Source organism: Diabrotica undecimpunctata, chromosome 5 (genome assembly GCF_040954645.1).
Source record: "Diabrotica undecimpunctata isolate CICGRU chromosome 5, icDiaUnde3, whole genome shotgun sequence".
Classification (NCBI taxonomy): Eukaryota; Metazoa; Arthropoda; class Insecta; order Coleoptera; family Chrysomelidae; genus Diabrotica; species Diabrotica undecimpunctata.
In genome coordinates this window covers 24,523,293-24,540,787 of record NC_092807.1, presented here as the reverse complement: position 1 = coordinate 24,540,787, position 17,495 = coordinate 24,523,293, and the positions used below count along the sequence as shown (strand labels likewise).

The following is a 17,495-nucleotide window of genomic DNA, read 5'->3' as shown; positions in this document are numbered from 1 at the left end:
CGTGGGACTTCCAGCGTAGCCTTGCGTCTAGAGTGATACACAAATATTTGGCTCTGTCTGTCTAAGGTATCTAATATTACTTATGCTAACCGGAGTCATTTATTTTTATTTTTAAAGTTGATATGAACGGACTTAGTTTCATTTAACTTAATTTGCTACAGTTTAGTCCATTCATTAATTTGATTAATGGAAGCATGTAGATTTCTAACTGCTTTTTTGTGATCTTTGCCTACGACCAAGAGAGCAGCCTGTGAAGGTAATTTGGAAATATTACTGGTATAAAGCAGATATAGAACTGGGCCCAACACACTACCCTTTGGTACTCCTGCATTAATATCTTTTAATTAGGAATACTTTGATCATGCAATGTATTTTATTTACCAAAAATATATAAAAAGTTGTCAATTTTTAATGGTTTTTGAACGTTAAAAGTAAAGAAACTTAAAATGAATCGCTTATTTGAGAAACCCCATAAGTCCCAAAACCAAAACTTTCGGAAAAACAGAAAAAACTGTGTGAGGAAAACACGAAGATTTCTACATGTTTAATACTGACCTAATTCCATTTATATACTGCTTGCTGACGTTTTCTATCCAATATTTTTTGAAAAAAAGATTGAGAATAAGCTCTATTTAAGCTCAAAGTTGGTTGACTTATGGGGTTTCTCAAATAAATTGTTTAGCGTCACCTAAAACTAAACTTTATAAGGAATTAAAATGAAAAAAAAATACACATAGCACTGTAGTTTATATTAAAAAGTACAAAAATATTATTACAATTAAAAAAAAAACGAAATGTGTGATCATTCATCTTCTTCTTCACGTATATTATTGGTCGTTGTGGGCCAGTTGAACAATTCATTATAATAATCCTGGATATTTTCTACATCCGGTATATAACTTTGTAGTTTTTTTATATCAACAATCTTCTTATAATTGATCGGAATCTTTCCACTGGGATATGCCAATGCTTCAGGCAATATTAGTGTATTTTTTTTATTACTGTTAAGCCTGAAGGTGTGATTGGTTAATCCGTTAATAAAAGGGTGTGCTACAACCAAGTTTGCGTTCTCGTAGGAGTGGTGAAAATGCATGAATTGGCTTATTTTTAGTTGAACCTTCTGATTCCTTGGAATATTTTTGCCACTGGATTCCGCAGATAACATGGTTTTTTTGTAGTACTCTGGCCACCAACTTTTGTAATCAATTACGTCTTCAGCATTGACCAATACCACATTAAAGCGGTTATTTTTACATGAAGTTTTTATCAGTTGTCCATATTCTTCGATGGTGTATATACGGTCTACTTTTCTAATTTTTCTTTTAATCACCGCAAAATCCCTATCACAGGGTAGGAAGGAATGACCCCTAATAGGAAAATAATGGTCAATAGTCTTAAATTTTTCGAGCGAAATTAAAGCGGAAAAAAACCTTAACACAGTGTGGTTTTTATTTTGCGCCCCACACCCGTCCGAGAAAACATGAAGATATTTCACTAACGGCATGTTTTCTTTAAAATATCTCATGAGAAATGAGCAAACTTCATTCGGCCCCTTCGTACCGTTACCCTCATGATACAAGAAAAACGTCGCTTTTTCTGTGTTATTATTGTGAATACAAAAAACGTTCACTGTTACCTGGCGAAGATAGAAAACTTCTTGCACCGGAATTTGTGGCAATTGAAGATTCTGCATAAAATCTATAGAAATAACCCCAATTTCCTCGTTGGACTTGGCCATTTCTTTAACCAATTTCATTTGAGTTGAAAATTTCTTAGCTCGACGTAGATGAACCATTTTCTCGGCGGCTGCAACTCTCTTTGCATTGTCGTTTAAATGCGTACTATTTATTTTCATTGCAAGCCCCTCACACACACAACATGTGTCTACCTGAGGTCTTCCAAATGATAATTCAAAGTCTTCTTTAAAAACTTTTCTGTAATATGAATACTTAACAGTGGCATATTCCGGAAATTTATCTGTAAACATTTTGTACATAAGGGTTATATCTAGTTTCTCATTTAAATAATACTTTTCCTTGTTAGTATAATGAGCTAACTTTGTGGGATATGATTTAATATGTTCACGAATAGCATCTGTAATAATACCAGAAATTGCATTGCCTGGGGTATTTTTTCCTCGTTTGTCGAATGGTGATTTTCCTGCACTTAGAAGAAATGCAAGTCGCCTCACTCGATCAATTGTTACTCCGTGAAGAAAACAGAAGGCTAATTTACAAACGGTAATTTTTCTATTAGGGGTTGATATGGAGTATACATAGCTACTACTTCTATTAGGTTTTGAAGACTCACCAAGTCCTTTTCTTCTACGTCGTTGCTTAACTTCAGTTGCGGAAATTAGGCTTTGTAAGTAACAATCTTGCTCATTTTTTGTAGTCAGGTCCCTAAATCGTTGGAAAATCTGAATTTTTTCATCGTTACTTATCAATGAAAAGCACTTTCTCCTGCACCTAAAAATTAAGTACATATTAATAAATTTAATTTGATCAGTCAACAAAAACTTGTTTTCAAAGAAAACTTTTTAGTAGAAAATTAACAAATTATCAACTTACTTGCAATCTTTGGAGGATGGAGAAGGAACTGCAGGAACATTTTTTCCCTTCCAATTGATGTATTCGTTTCCTTTGACTCTAGCTCGTTTTATTATTTCATTTCTATATTCGTAGGGTCTTTTTATTCCCTTCTTTTTCTTATAAGGTAAATTAATATCGTTATGATCACTGTCGCTTTCACTCATTTTAAAATGTTTTTGTCAAGATATAATAGAAATAAGTAATCCACAATATTATTACTACTGTATTCGTATTCACTACACATTTATTTATCTACGTGTAGTCACAACACAAGATTAAACTTGACTGCAAATTATTGGCATTATTGCATCATCCGTATCGACGACATGCGCGGTGCATAGGAGAAACGCCTTTAGTCATGGACTTATGGGGTTTCTCTAATACATCGCCAAATCACACCGCTGTAAATAGGTTACGAATACACTGACTGAAGGCGTTTCTTTACAAAAATGTGTATTTACAGTTTAAAAGTTCATTTTAGTGAAAAAACGATTTTTGTAAAATTATGACTTATGGGGTTTCTCAAATAAGTGATTCAATGTTGCAGCGAATATTTCATTACTATTGAAGACAGCACACAACTGTGTTCTGAAAAATTACATAAATTGAAAAATATCATTCATTACGTAGATGGTATTATCAGCTTCGTTTTTGTTTTCTATGCAAATATAACCGAATACATTTTTTATAATGACCTTGAGATGCCAACATTACTAAACAATAATTCTTATCAAGTAAATTTGTGTAATCCAATTAGTATTTTAGATAATCTTTAAGAATAATGTTGGAAGGTTTGTTAAAAACATATGAAATTTTTATTATGAATAAGCATGTAAAACTTACAGCTTTACAATTAAGACAATTTTTCTTCTTTCAGTTTTTTTCTTTTTCTAGTTGCATTAATTCTGTTGATATTTTTTTGGTATTTCAGGTGTGCCGGTAATTTTGGTTGTTTGGTTCACTTGTTTAAGTGTCCAGTTGTCTTTGATAATTTGGCTCGTTTCTATCTAATAGACTTTCATTTTGGTTCTTTGCTAAATTTTGAATCTTAATATCTCCTTATGTAATCATGCTCTGTTTCCTTCGAGAAATTTTCCATTGTTCTGTTTTCTTCTGCCTTACTAGTGTGAGTGTCTCCTTATAGATCTTCTAATACCTTTTGTATAAGTGATATTTTAACTTTATGGTTTTTTTTCGATGTGTATTTCATATGAGAATTCTTTTCTTTTGCCACTTTAATTTAATTTCTTTACAGAACCAAGGTGTTTGTTTAAGGGGTTACATAGGTCTTGTATTTTCAAAAAATTGATTACATATGAAAGTATAGTATTTCGAGAGTATTCACAGCAAATTTGAAGTAAATTTGATCAGTATTATTCGAGCAGAGTTATACAGCTTTGAATAGCCCGCGGTCGGTAAGTGCGCTCTCAGTTTAAAAACTTCAAGCTCTTTTTTCTCGAAATTTTATTTTTTCGTGCGGTAGGCACGATTTCTCGAAAACGAATTAACTGATCCTGCTGAAACTTTGTACAGTTCATCTTTATAGTATTGTTTCGTGACTGAACGAAAAATTGAAAGTTTTTTAATAAATTTGAATTAATTTTCGTCCCATATTTAAACATTTTTGCGATTCTAATCGTTTTTAAAACATTTTTTTTGTATAAAACAAGAATGAGTCGACCAATTTAAAATCCCTAAATGAGGATTAAACTTTTGAAATTAATTTTCGTCTCCTATTTTTTAGCAGTTTTCCGATTCTCATCGTTTTTAAAACACTTTTTTCGTATAAAACAGGAACGAGTAGACCGATTGAAAATCTCTTCGTTGAAACACGAAACAATACTATGTATAAAGATAAACTGTGCAAACTTTCAGCAAAATCGGTCAATTCGTTGTTCGTTGTCGAGAAACTGTGCCTACCGCACGGAAAAACAAAGTTTCTAGAAAAACGTGTTTGAAGTTTGTAAACCGAGAGTGCACGTACCGATCAAGCGGTATTCAAATCTCTATAATTCCGGTAATAATGCTCCAATTTACCTCAAATTTGGTGTGAATACTCTCGCAGTACTAAGTTTTCATATGAAATAAAAAATAAATCGATTTTTTTTGAAAATACGAGACTAATATTATGACAAATAACTACTTGTCTCAATTTGCCTTTCTAGCGATAATAGCCACATAATAACTGCGTAATGTTATTAAAAATCGTTAGTATATTACTAAAAACGGAATAAATTTATAATATCCATCGAGAGTAAACAAAAAATTAAAACCTTAGCCAGTACCTATTGAAATAGGTACAACTCAAACTTTTAATATATTAATTAGTAAATTGAAACATTCAATAATTAGTTTTAGACTATATAGCAACATGTTTGTTTTGATTAATAGTCGGTGTTAATAGTAATAAACATTAAAAGATAAATTATATAAAATTAATGAATTAAAAAATAACGTGATTTAGAAGAGTGAGGAATTTCTTTTGATAAGATAGTTAATTACTAAATGTTAGCTTGTTAGCTGGTACAACTTTGATAACTAGAATATCGTTGTATTTAGAACTACTAAATAAACTAATTAAAGCGTATTTTAAACTAAATATTTATGAAATCGACGATCATTAACTTGGCAAATGCTTAATAAATATTTTTACTGATTATTATTTTCATTCATTTTTGTTCGTATTTATGTATTTTGGGTTTAGATATATTTAGCTTTTAGCAAAAACTCTTATTTTACTTCACTCTATTCTTTCTTTTATCATATTCTTATCTATTCTATTTTGTTCTGTTCTGTTCTATGCTGTTCTATCTGTTCTATTCCTTTCTATTCTGTTCTATTCTGTTCTGTCCTGTTCTATTTTGTTCTAATCTGTTCTAATCTGTTCCATTCTGTTCTGTTCAATTTTTATATTTCAGATATGCTTTTTTAATTTTTCTTTTACTTCCTTATAGAACCATGTGAGTCTGTTGTGTAATTTCCTATTCCTATTTATCGTTTTCTCGCCAAGAGATTCCTTTGCAGCATTTGGAATATACGTTTTTATTTTTAACTAGCTCTCCTCTACTCAATCATCTTCCGCGATTCCTTTGCTGTTTATTGCTTCTGTTGGTCTCCTTTCTCATAACATCTCATCGAATAGCTTCAACTTATGTCATAGAAATAGCAAATATTTTAATGGATTGTGCCTATAAAATGAAACAAATCAATATATTTTCTTTACAAAACTTCTACTTTTTTTCGTTTGGGGAAATTTTATTAAAACAAAGTGAATTAGATATAGACGTTTCAATAATTTTGGTATAGCATTTTTATCAGCCAGTTTCTTCTCGTAAAATGTCTTAAACAACTAAATTTTCATAATCTTTTGTTCTTTCGATAATTTAATTCTGTCAGTAAAACAATTTTGATGAATTATATGTTTTCCAGGTGCAATCTTACGTTCAAGAAAATGTTAATCTGTGTCAACCAGATAAACTTCACATCTGTGATGGAACAGATGCTGAAAATGAAAAGTTGATCCAACTAATGTTACAACAAGGAACCATTAAACCTTTGCCAAAATATGAAAACTGGTAAGCAATCTTTTAGTTATTAAAACTATATCATGATTCTGACATTACTATTAATATTATCAGCGCGTTTTGGTTACAAATTATTTAGTCCAGTCGCGTTAGACGAAAAAAAGGCCTAACCTTGCATGGCAAGCTATCCAAAATTTTATTATTCTAACCTTTAAGGGGCCGTCAATAGTAGTGTAAATTTAAAATCGGGACTGAATTTCAATACAATACAATACATTTGAATACAATACCTCATTCTTAGTAACACTGTCCATCCAATTCACAGGATTCGTCTCGTCACGTTTCAAATGCTTCAAGGAGCAATCTCTACGATTTCACTCCGTACAAAAGAACGGAGGAAACATAACATCTCAGCACGCGAACCTTAATTGGAAATTGTAGATCTTTACTAACGAAAATCTTTTTCATTTTGATGAATTCTGATCTTAACTTCCTAATCCTTGCTTTTATCTCTGTCGAGTGTTTAAAATATTGTATACAAAACTATTACAAATAATAATTATTCTTTACTTGCAGTTGGTTAGCTAGCACTAACCCTGCTGATACTGCCAGAGTGGAATCAAAAACGTTCATAAGCACCGACTCGAAGTCAGAAACTATTCCAACGCCTAAAAATGGAGTTCAAGGTACCTTGGGTAATTGGCTCTCCCCTAAGGATATGGATGTAGCTGTAAAAGAAAGATTTACGTCGTGCATGTCAGGAAGGACCATGTATATCGTTCCATTTTCTATGGGGCCTATTGGATCTCCGTTATCAAAAATAGGTAAGTTTTTAAAGCAAGGTATGCGGTACACGGAGAAACATCAGTGTTCACTGAACACTACATATACTTCACAATCCTTTATGTAAGAGACAAGATGTGATACATATTATCTAATATATTTTTGTAGGAATTGAAATAACTGACTCGCCATACGTCGTTGCATCCATGAGAATAATGACAAGAATGGGTGCACCGGTATTAAGAAAACTAAGGGAAAGCCAAGAATTTGTGAAATGTCTTCATTCGGTAGGAACCCCTAGTAATGGAGTTCTTGAAAATCCGAGTTGGCCCTGCGATCCTGAAAGGACCATTATCCTACACAGACCAAAGAACAATGAGATTGTTTCCTACGGCAGTGGCTATGGAGGTAACTCGCTGTTAGGAAAGAAATGTTTTGCTTTGAGAATTGGATCTACTATTGCCAGAAGGGAGGGATGGTTAGCAGAACATATGTTGGTGAGTAAATGATTGTACTGTTACATTGTTGAGAATGTTGAATTTATAATTAGCGATTTGTGTATTTATATTTATGTGCTTTTAGTTTATTCCATTTTGTTTTATTAATATTTTCTTCTGTTATTTAAATATTAGTAGAATAGTAGAATATATGCAGGCAATGGGGCATACGACCAGATAGAAATAAGCCTGGCAGAAGTTAAGAGAGCAATCAAGACATTGAAGAACAAAAAAGCCAAAGGACCCGGAGGAATACCAAACGAACTAATTAAAAACGGAACGGAAAACTTATTCCGCATGCTACATAGAATGTTCGAAAGAGGACTAAATGGAGAAGAAATACCTGCGGAATGGACACAAGCATACATCACATCCATACATAAGAAAGGAAACAGGAAAAAATGTGAAAACTATAGAGGAATTAGTATAATATCGTCGGTAGGTAGACTTTACGGGAAAATTATTAAAGAAAAACTAGAAACTGAAATAATAGGAAAAATTGGAGAAGACCAAGCAGGGTTCACAGTAGGAAAATCATGCCTAGATCATACGTACACATTAGAACAACTGATAGAGAAGAAAATGGCAAAAGGTAGACCGGTCCATCTGGCCTTTGTTGATCTAAAGAAAGCATATGACTCAATACCTAGAGTCAAATTATGGGAAGCAATGAATGATCTCGGAATCCGACAAACACTAATAAAAGCAGTTAAAGCACTATACAAAGAAAACAAAGTAGCTATTAAATGTGGAAATAAAGCCTACAATCCATTTAAGACGACAAAAGGACTTCTACAAGGCTGTGCTACGTCCCCTACTCTGTTTAAAATATTCTTGGAAAAGACACTCAAACCATGGAGGAGAAAGTGCGAAGGAATGGGCATACCAGTAAGAGACGAATACCTATACACCTTAAGTTTTGCCGACGATCAAGTAGTCATCGCACAAGATGAAGAAGATCTCAGCTTTATGCTCAGAAAACTAGAAGAAGAATATAAAAACAACGGAATGGAAATAAACTTAGAGAAAACCGAATACCTAACAACAGAAAACAAGGATATGAGAAACCTAGAGATAGACGAGGGAAGACAAATAAATGGAACAGATAAATTCAAGTATTTAGGAACCATAATATCGAACCAGGGAACAACAGAAGAAGATATAAACAACAGACTGAGACAAACAAGAAACTGTATAAGACAACTAAACTCAGTGTTGTGGGATAAGAACATTACGATAAAGACAAAAAAGAGAATATATAACACCCTGACAAGAAGTATCCTGACATATGGGTCCGAAAACTGGACAATAAACAAGAGAAATAAAGGTAGAATAAGAGCAGTAGAAATGGAGTTCCTGAGGAGAAGCTGTAGACTTACAAAAAGAGACAGAATTGAAAACGCAGAGATTAAGTGGAGAATGGGAGTGCAATCAGACATAATCGACTATATAGAGGAGAAGAGACTATCCTGGTACGGCCACGTCAGAAGAGCGGACAGAGGACGCTGGATAAACAAAATCACAGAATGGAGCCCGATTGGAAGAAGAAAGAGAGGAAGACCCCGAAGGTCATTCAGAGATGAAATCGACGAGGCTATGGAGAAAAGAACCCTGCGAGATGGAGACTGGAATGACAGGGAAAATTGGAGAAAACGGTTGAGTGAAGGAAGACAGTGAAAACTGTGGAAATCCTTAGTAGTAGTAGTAGAATATATAAAAAATCTTCAAGATGTCTATTCTATTTATATCCGAAAACATTTTGACATTAAACTGTACTGAATTTAACAACTTTTAGTTACTTTTCTTTTCATTCTCTTCTTTTTCCCGTTCTTTCTCTTCATTGTATTGAGATAGGATTATAGTTTGCCATAAGTACTGATGTCTTTTCATTATCCTTTCTTTGTAAGTTCAGATCAAAAAATTTTGTTCTTGTTCTTCATCTTCTTCAATTTCTTTTTCTCTTTCTTTTTTCCAATTCTTCAAGGCAGGAAAGCCTTTTCCATTTCTCTCTATTTCTCGCTCTCTGTTTAACCACTCTTTATCAGGCCAATTCTTTTATGATCTCTTGTTACAGCTCTTCTCCAGCGACTATCTGGTCTTCCTTCTCCTTTCGTCTGATTAGTATTCGAGTGCCTGTCTGGTTATATTATTTTGGTCTTTCCTTAATGTATGTCGAATCCATTCCTATTTCCTTCTTTTAATCGTGACTGTTATTTTCTTAGAGTACAAGTGTCGTCGTTAGTGTAGAGTTTAGCGAAATACCTAAACTGCTTCTTAGTTTCTTATCTAGCTCTAGGTTTATTCTGTTCAATTTAATCTTAGACATTATTTTGGATGTGGCGCTCAGCAATGTTATTGCTCTCCAATACCCGCAACTACTTAGATCGCCTCTTTTTGTGATTACACCCTCGTTTGATTCCTTCGGTAGCTCCACGTCGGCACATATTTTGTTTAAGAGTTTGTGTAACATTTCTACTGATTCGGTTGTATCTGTCTTTATTAAATCTATCGGTAAAATATGACTTCTAGCGGCTTTGCCATTTGTTAGTTGTTTCAGAGTGTTTTGTATTTTTTCTTTTCTTAACGTTTAAAGTTAGTCCTAATAAATTATATTATTTTTTTAGATTTTGGGCATCACCAGTCCTTCAGGCAAAAAACGTTATATAGCAGCTGCCTTTCCTTCTGCCTGCGGAAAAACCAACTTGGCTATGATGACTCCTACTTTGCCTGGTTACAAAATTGAATGTGTTGGTGACGATATCGCATGGATGAGATTTGACAAATACGGACAATTAAGAGCCATAAATCCGGAAAATGGTTTCTTTGGAGTTGCTCCAGGTGAGTTTTAATAACTAAATTTGAAGTTATAAAAACAATACAATTGTTTTCAGATTTTGTAAAGTATAATTTTGTACATTGTTTTTCATATTTTCCCAATCAGAATAAATAATCTAGTGAAGAAGCAGTCTTCAATGCATTTCTGTTTAAATGTTCTCATCTTTTTTCTTACCTGAATTATATACTTTATGTCATTTTAAGCATTCTTGGTGATATTCTTGTAGTCTGTTAGTAATTGAAACATACTTTTGTAGATAATATCAAGTAATAAGAATAAAAACACAGACAAATATACAGTATTATTTAATTTTTTTTCTTTTTTACAGGAACTTCAAGAAGTAGTAACCCAATTGCTATGGACACCATCTTCAAAAACACCATGTTCACAAATGTAGGATCTACAAGTGATGGAGGAGTTTACTGGGAAGGTATGGAAAAGGAAGTAAACGATAATGTTGCAATAACTGACTGGAAAGGTATCCCCTGGACCAAGGGTCAAAAGACGCCTGCTGCTCATCCAAATTCAAGGTAAACTGAATTTTTTTTATTGAAAATAAGTTAGAATAAGCTCTAAATCAATCTATAGTTAAGGTCAAAGACATAAATATTAGACTTACTAACAATTAGTTTATTGGACCTTGGACGACCGGTTTCAGCCATTAAACTGCACTGTTCATCGTCAGGTCTCCGAAAAGGTAACCTAAATGCCAAAAATACAAATTAATACTACTAGGATCCTGTCAGGTATACTATAAATTATGCCAATATTATTTATGCATAGTTTTAAAGAGTATATACATTGTACTTACATACCGATACAAGAAATGTAGTTATACAATCTATAGTTCTTGCGGATATTAATAATTCACATCTCCCAAGTTCCGTATATTCAAAGACATTAACATTCTTCCGACATATTACACGGGTGGATAATATGGAGAGATCTGTAGTCCAAAGAATATCGGAAGGAAGAAGAAGTCGGTACAAATCTGATACAGTTTAACACAGTACGTGCAATCCAAAATTGGGACAGATATGGAAACCGAGTAAAAAGAGCAACACGACCCTTCAACATTCATAATCTAGGAGTTCGAATAAGACATACATTTTGGAAGGAAGAAATGGAACACAACACCACACAAAATACATTGGACTAAAATTATTGACACTTAAAGTTATATATAGAAACACCAAGCTTTTTATATTTCTATAAAATTTGTCCAGGAATTTTCAAAAAATTTATTTACTTTCAGATTTTGCACACCTGCCAACCAATGTCCCATAATAGATCCAGCTTGGGAAGACCCCGAAGGAGTACCCATTTCAGCTATTTTGTTCGGTGGAAGACGACCAGCTGGAGTTCCTTTAGTATATGAAGCAAGGGATTGGAAACACGGTGTATTTATTGGATCTACAATGAGATCAGAAGCAACTGCTGCAGCAGAACACAAGGTAGCTAACTAATGTATTGCATTGTTTATATATTTGTTAAAATAGCATATAATTGTTAAATAACAGTATTTTTCTAGTTGAAATTTCACTAACATATTAATATTTTTAGGGAAAAGTAATTATGCACGACCCATTCGCTATGAGACCCTTCTTTGGCTACAACTTTGGAGACTATCTGAGCCACTGGTTGTCCATGGAGCAAAAATCAAGCAACCTTCCAAAGATATTCCATGTAAACTGGTTTAGAAAAGGTGCAAATGGACAATTTTTGTGGCCCGGTTTTGGTGAAAATTCCAGAGTGCTAGACTGGGTTTTAAGAAGACTTGATGGAGAAGATGTTGCTCAAGATACTGCGATTGGTTTAGTACCAAAGAAGAACAGTTTGAACTTAGAAGGTAAGGTTAAAAATTACTACTACTACTAAGGATTTCCACAGTTTCCACTGTCTTCCTTCACTCAACCGTTTTCTCCAATTTTCCCTGTCATTCCAGTCTCCATCTCGCAGGGTTCTTTTCTCCATAGCCTCGTCGATTTCATCTCTGAATGACCTTCGGGGTCTTCCTCTCTTTCTTCTTCCAATCGGGCTCCATTCTGTACCTAAAGAAATGTTTAGGTTTGACAACAGTGTCACATTCATTTTTATACGTAAGTCAGGAAAATTAACAAAGCTTCCTAATAATAAGTATTTAGAGACTGGTATTCCTAACCAAAGTATATATCCGGTGTCATATATGAATGCATATAATTAGAACAATTACTTTGTTTCAGGCATTAAAGAAAACATCAACTTTGACGAATTATTCAGCTTGCCCAAAGACTTCTGGAAACAGGAAGTACAAGACATCGAAAAGTATTTCGACGAACAAGTTAGTCAAGATTTGCCGAAAGAGATTGCAAACCAACTGAAGGAACTCAAAAATCGTGTATCTCAAATGTAAAGACAAATCAGTATTATTAGGCAATAATTTATAAGGCTTTATAATGTTTTGAAAAAATAAACCTGGACTAGCTGTAGAGATTTTATAAAACTAAACGAAATCGTGTGAAAATTTTTATTTGTTTTAAAGTTTAACGCATTAGCGTACATTGCGAAGCCTAAATATTGGTTTAATTTTTTAAATTAATATTTTATTGACACAATATTTAATTTATAAATTATTTTTTTATGTGTGTTGTGATGTGTAATTATAGTTTGTAAAATGTGAAATGTTAAAAAATAATAAAAAAAAATTAAAAATGTTTTTTTTATTTTATTTTTATTAACTCTGGACTGGGTATCTTTTGTGATAAAATAAATACCCCAATATAAATGGTTATACTAAACGCAAAAAGGTCTCTAGCATAAGAAAACTCTGAACAAGTAAAAGTAGTACTGTCTTTCGACATACTGAGTATATTTTTACACAAAAGAAATACTTCACTGTAATAAGTACAAAAAAATCAGCAAGAAATGGGTATAAAAACCAGAAAACGGTCTCTACCATAAAAACACCTTGAATAAAGAATGTAAAGAAGAAATAGCCTTTCGGCAGACTAGGTATCGTCTTTCGACAGACGACTGGTTATCTGTTCATATAAAAGAAATACCCCAACAACCGACGTTATCACAATCGACTAGGCTTCTACCATAAGAAACCAGTAAGCAAGACACACAAAACGGTTATCATAATTGATAAGGTCCCTACCATAAGGAAACCCTAAACAACGATATATTAACTGGTTGCCATAACCGACAAGGTTCCTACCACAAAAAATACGCTACTAGACATAAAAAAGAACATGGAAAAAAGTATCTACTAGCAGAGAACCCTAAATACACATAAAAACAGAAAAAGAAAAAGACTATCCGGCTCGCAGGACCATTATGTTGCTTTCTGCACAAACGATGACCTTTATATAACATATAAAGACATTAAAAACGAAAGAGAATACATATATTATGTTCAATCTCGAACTCACTGGTTTCTCCCTTTCGCATTGGGTATGAGTAAACTTGTGCAATTTTTAAATTTAAAACTATGGCTGAGAGATTTGTTAGATCTGCTCAAATTGTTACTTTGATTAATAATGGACTGAGTCAAAGAGAAGTGGCCAGACAGCTTGGAGTCAGTCGTTGTATGGTCCAAAAAATTTACCAACGATTCGTACAGACTGGATTTCACGAACGACGACCAGGATCAGGCCCGAGAAGAATTACGACGACCAGAGAAGACCGTTCTTTACAACGCACTTCTTTGCAAAATCGGTTCTTTACGGCTAGATCAATCCAAAACCGTTTTCAAAATGCGTATGGGTGGACTTTAAGCACTTCTACCGTGAGAAGAAGGTGGGGAGAATTTGGTCTAAGGACTCGCTGTGCAGCAATAGGACCTTTGTTAACAGCAGCACATGGAGTCACACGGAGTGTGACTGGTGGTGACTGAGTGATACTGACGTTGGACCAAGAGTTGTTTTGTACAAGCTGACGCTAGATGTGGGCGATAATTATCCAGCGATCTGTATTTTTAATGAAAGCCATTCATTTGTCTTTAGTTCTTACATACAATGTATGAAAGAACAGTCTTTGGTCTGCACCAATGTATTACAACGTTTATTGTTCTATAGCGTCTGTGTTTTTGTGCACAGAATCTTGGCTAAATATACGGAGAGAATCAAAACTAACACAAAGTCTGTTAATGTTTTATGTTTATATACAGTTGCGAAACTGCAAAAAACTCTAGAATCTATCTATACAATCTCAAACTAAAAATTTAGGTAGATAGAAGCATATATTTACTAATATGTTCTGTTCAAGTACATACTACCTATATATTTGACTTAATCACTTTGTGGCATTTCTTTACCGTTTAAGGTTACAGTAGAACATGTTTCCCTACGCATGGTTAGTGTTAGGTGTAGTGATTTTTTTTAATTTAATTTAACTCTCTATTTTGTCATCCATTGTTGCATTTCATTTGTTATTTTGTAGGATTTCTGAGGCTATTTTGGGATTTTTGTTAGATGATAGTATTGCTGTATCATCCGCAGAAGTGGCTGTGGTGATATTTGTATCTATTGGTAGGTCAGCAGTGAATGTAAGATATAATCGTGTATTCATTTTCATACTTTACCTGGAAATTTCTGTAGTACTTCAAAATTATATAGTAATTTGTTGGTAAATTCTGTTTTAGTTTACATAAAAGACCTTTATGCCAGACTTTATCAAATGCCTGGCTTATGTCCAGGAATACCGCTGAACAGTACCTATGATTTTCATAGTCTTCATTGATTCCCTCTACAACACTATCTGTTGTATTGTTGAATGTTGTTTTATGAACCAAAATTGGTGTGATAGTATTAGTTTTTTGTTTTCTAGTATAGACACTAGCGGACCAACTCGACATCGAGTTTTTTAAATGAAATTTTTATTTTGCGAGAAAAATTAAGAGATCAATACAAACAATATAAGCAAGAATATACATAACATTCATCAATAATAATGCAAGTAAAAAAAAGTGATTATGGAAGTCGACCTCAAAACCGGAATGCAATTTTTAGTTCATCAAATGTCGACATGGATATCATTTAGCAGTTAATTTTGCATGCTGATCACGAATCCGGTGTCAGATTTGCTCTATCTTGACGTTTTATGCGCGTTTCGGGTCACTTCCGGTGTCGGATCGCAACCGGAAGTACATATTTAGATTCGTCTCGACGAGACCTTTCGATCCATATATACATTGTGGGGTCTAAAACTTAAAGTAAATTTTAACTTCCGGAATTCTAACTTAATCTCAAAACCGGAAGTGAATTTTTGTACCAAAAGTATATCTTGACAATCTCATACGTAATACTAATAATAATCCGAAAAAATATTTTAATTATCTAATATGGTTTTTGAGTAAAGTGGTGGACAAGAAAAGGGCTTAGCGTTTTAGTATATAAGATTAGCCTAGTAAGTGTCAGCTTTTCAAAAATTTTGGAAACCACTGGAAGAAAAGTAATAGGACGATAGGACTGTACATTCTTTGGTTCTTTTCCTGGCTTTAGGAATAAGGAAGTATCCTGGGACATTTTTTGGATCGATGTTGTGTTGTATAATATTTTTTACTTTATTTTTCTATGAAAATTTCTGCAGGAAGTTCTAGTTGGTAAGGTTTTGCTGGTATGTACTAAAATAATCTCTTCTTCAGTTTGTAGTGAGTATTTTCCGTCATTTGGCGTAAAAACGTTTTTAAGGTGTGTTGCAAATGTTTCGGCTTTTTCTAGTGGACTTTTAAATAGTGACTATCCTTTTTGTCTAAAAATTGAAGATGGCGGAGATATTGAGCAAAAACGGTTCTCCTTTAAAATCAAGATGGTGGCTAACGAAATAGTGGGATTCAGTCACGATTTTAAATTTACACTACTATTGACTCCCACGAAACGATAGAATAGTAAAATTTGAGGCAGCTTGCCATGCACGGTCAAATGCTATGGACTATATCGATAAAAATCAAAATGCGTTTTAAAGATGAAAAGAGCAGCTTTCATATGTAATGTTTGCAGCTTCTAATGAGACCAATAAAATGTATCACTTCAATTGACCGGTCACCGGACACTATGGAATTTCCAATCTTAGAAACCTAATTTCTTCAAAACATATAGCATGAAATTTAGTTTGAGTTTAGCAACAAATATGATATATACGCATTTAAACTATGCCTAAAAAGGCCGAATTTTACACTTTTAAGTCACAAATTATTTAAAACATTTAAAATTGCTTCTTTTCGATTACACAAGTACGTTTTTCAAGGCTACAAATTCCACCCAACACCGTATTCGTGGAAGCATTTCCCGTGACTTACAATCGTTTGTGATGTGAAAGTTTAAAATCAACGTCATTTAGTCATATTTCAAATGCCTAAGATTTGTTGTCAAAACTCAAAATCGAAATTTCATGTTACAGGTTTTGAAGATTAGGTTCTAACAATGGAAATTCCATAGCAGCCGGTCAATAGAAGTGATCAATTTTATTGATCTCATGAGAATAGTGAAAAATTCAAAAATGGCGCAACGTTTATTTATTTAACACATTTATAGAAACTTTTTATTTGCGGCAAAATACAAAAAATGAATACGAAAGCTTTATTGTTCACCTTTAAAACGTATTTTAATTTTTGTTTATACAAATTTTATATTATAATATAATTGTAAAATCACCGGTCGCGTTGTTTTTGAGAGTTCAAAATATTCTACACAAATTCATACACACACGGGTTCATTCTACACAAAATCTCACATTATCTCAGCTACATTTTTATTTGAAACATTTTTTTTACGGCATACACATTCATGGTTAATCGATTTTTCCGGTTTCTCACTATGAGGGGGTTTAACAAATATAACAACAATAAGAGCGAGAATGTATAATTTTGGTTAAAAATTACGTTTGCCTAAGGACTTGTCTAAGGTAAATTATATATCAAGGTAAGCAACCCGTTATACATATATCATGAGGATTTGAAAATTTTTACATAAATGTGCTTTTGGTGTTCATAATTACCTACACCATTATTTCACATAAACGATAGAGAGAAAATACATACCATACATCCATCATACATATGAAAACGTAAACAACTTTTGTTTACATGCTCTCGTATTGGGATAACAGAAATGTGAAAAGATTGTAGAATTCCCACTCTGTTTTTCTTATTAAATTGTAAGTATACTTTGTACACGCCCACAAAATGGGGGCCCTTCAACATGGAAATTAATATTCAATATTTAAAGAAAATAGAACAATAGTGTTATGTATAAAAATATTAGGTAATATAATATTTTAATAA

The 17,495-nt window shown here is 33.1% G+C and overlaps 1 protein-coding gene across 3 annotated transcripts in view; it reads left to right on the top strand.

Annotated features, from left to right (window-relative positions):
- Positions 1-12,926, top strand: part of Pepck2 (Phosphoenolpyruvate carboxykinase 2) — a 66,784-nt gene extending 53,858 nt beyond the window's left edge. For all 3 annotated transcript variants that reach the window (XM_072531751.1, XM_072531753.1, XM_072531752.1), the window contains 8 exons: positions 6,021-6,166; positions 6,692-6,939; positions 7,067-7,395; positions 10,020-10,233; positions 10,560-10,761; positions 11,487-11,685; positions 11,795-12,080; positions 12,454-12,926. In XM_072531751.1, the coding sequence (XP_072387852.1) occupies positions 6,021-6,166; positions 6,692-6,939; positions 7,067-7,395; positions 10,020-10,233; positions 10,560-10,761; positions 11,487-11,685; positions 11,795-12,080; positions 12,454-12,623 (1,794 nt within the window). In that variant the 3' untranslated portion in view covers positions 12,624-12,926. The remainder of the gene's footprint in view (positions 1-6,020; positions 6,167-6,691; positions 6,940-7,066; positions 7,396-10,019; positions 10,234-10,559; positions 10,762-11,486; positions 11,686-11,794; positions 12,081-12,453) is intronic.
- The last annotated feature ends 4,569 nt before the right edge of the window (positions 12,927-17,495 follow it).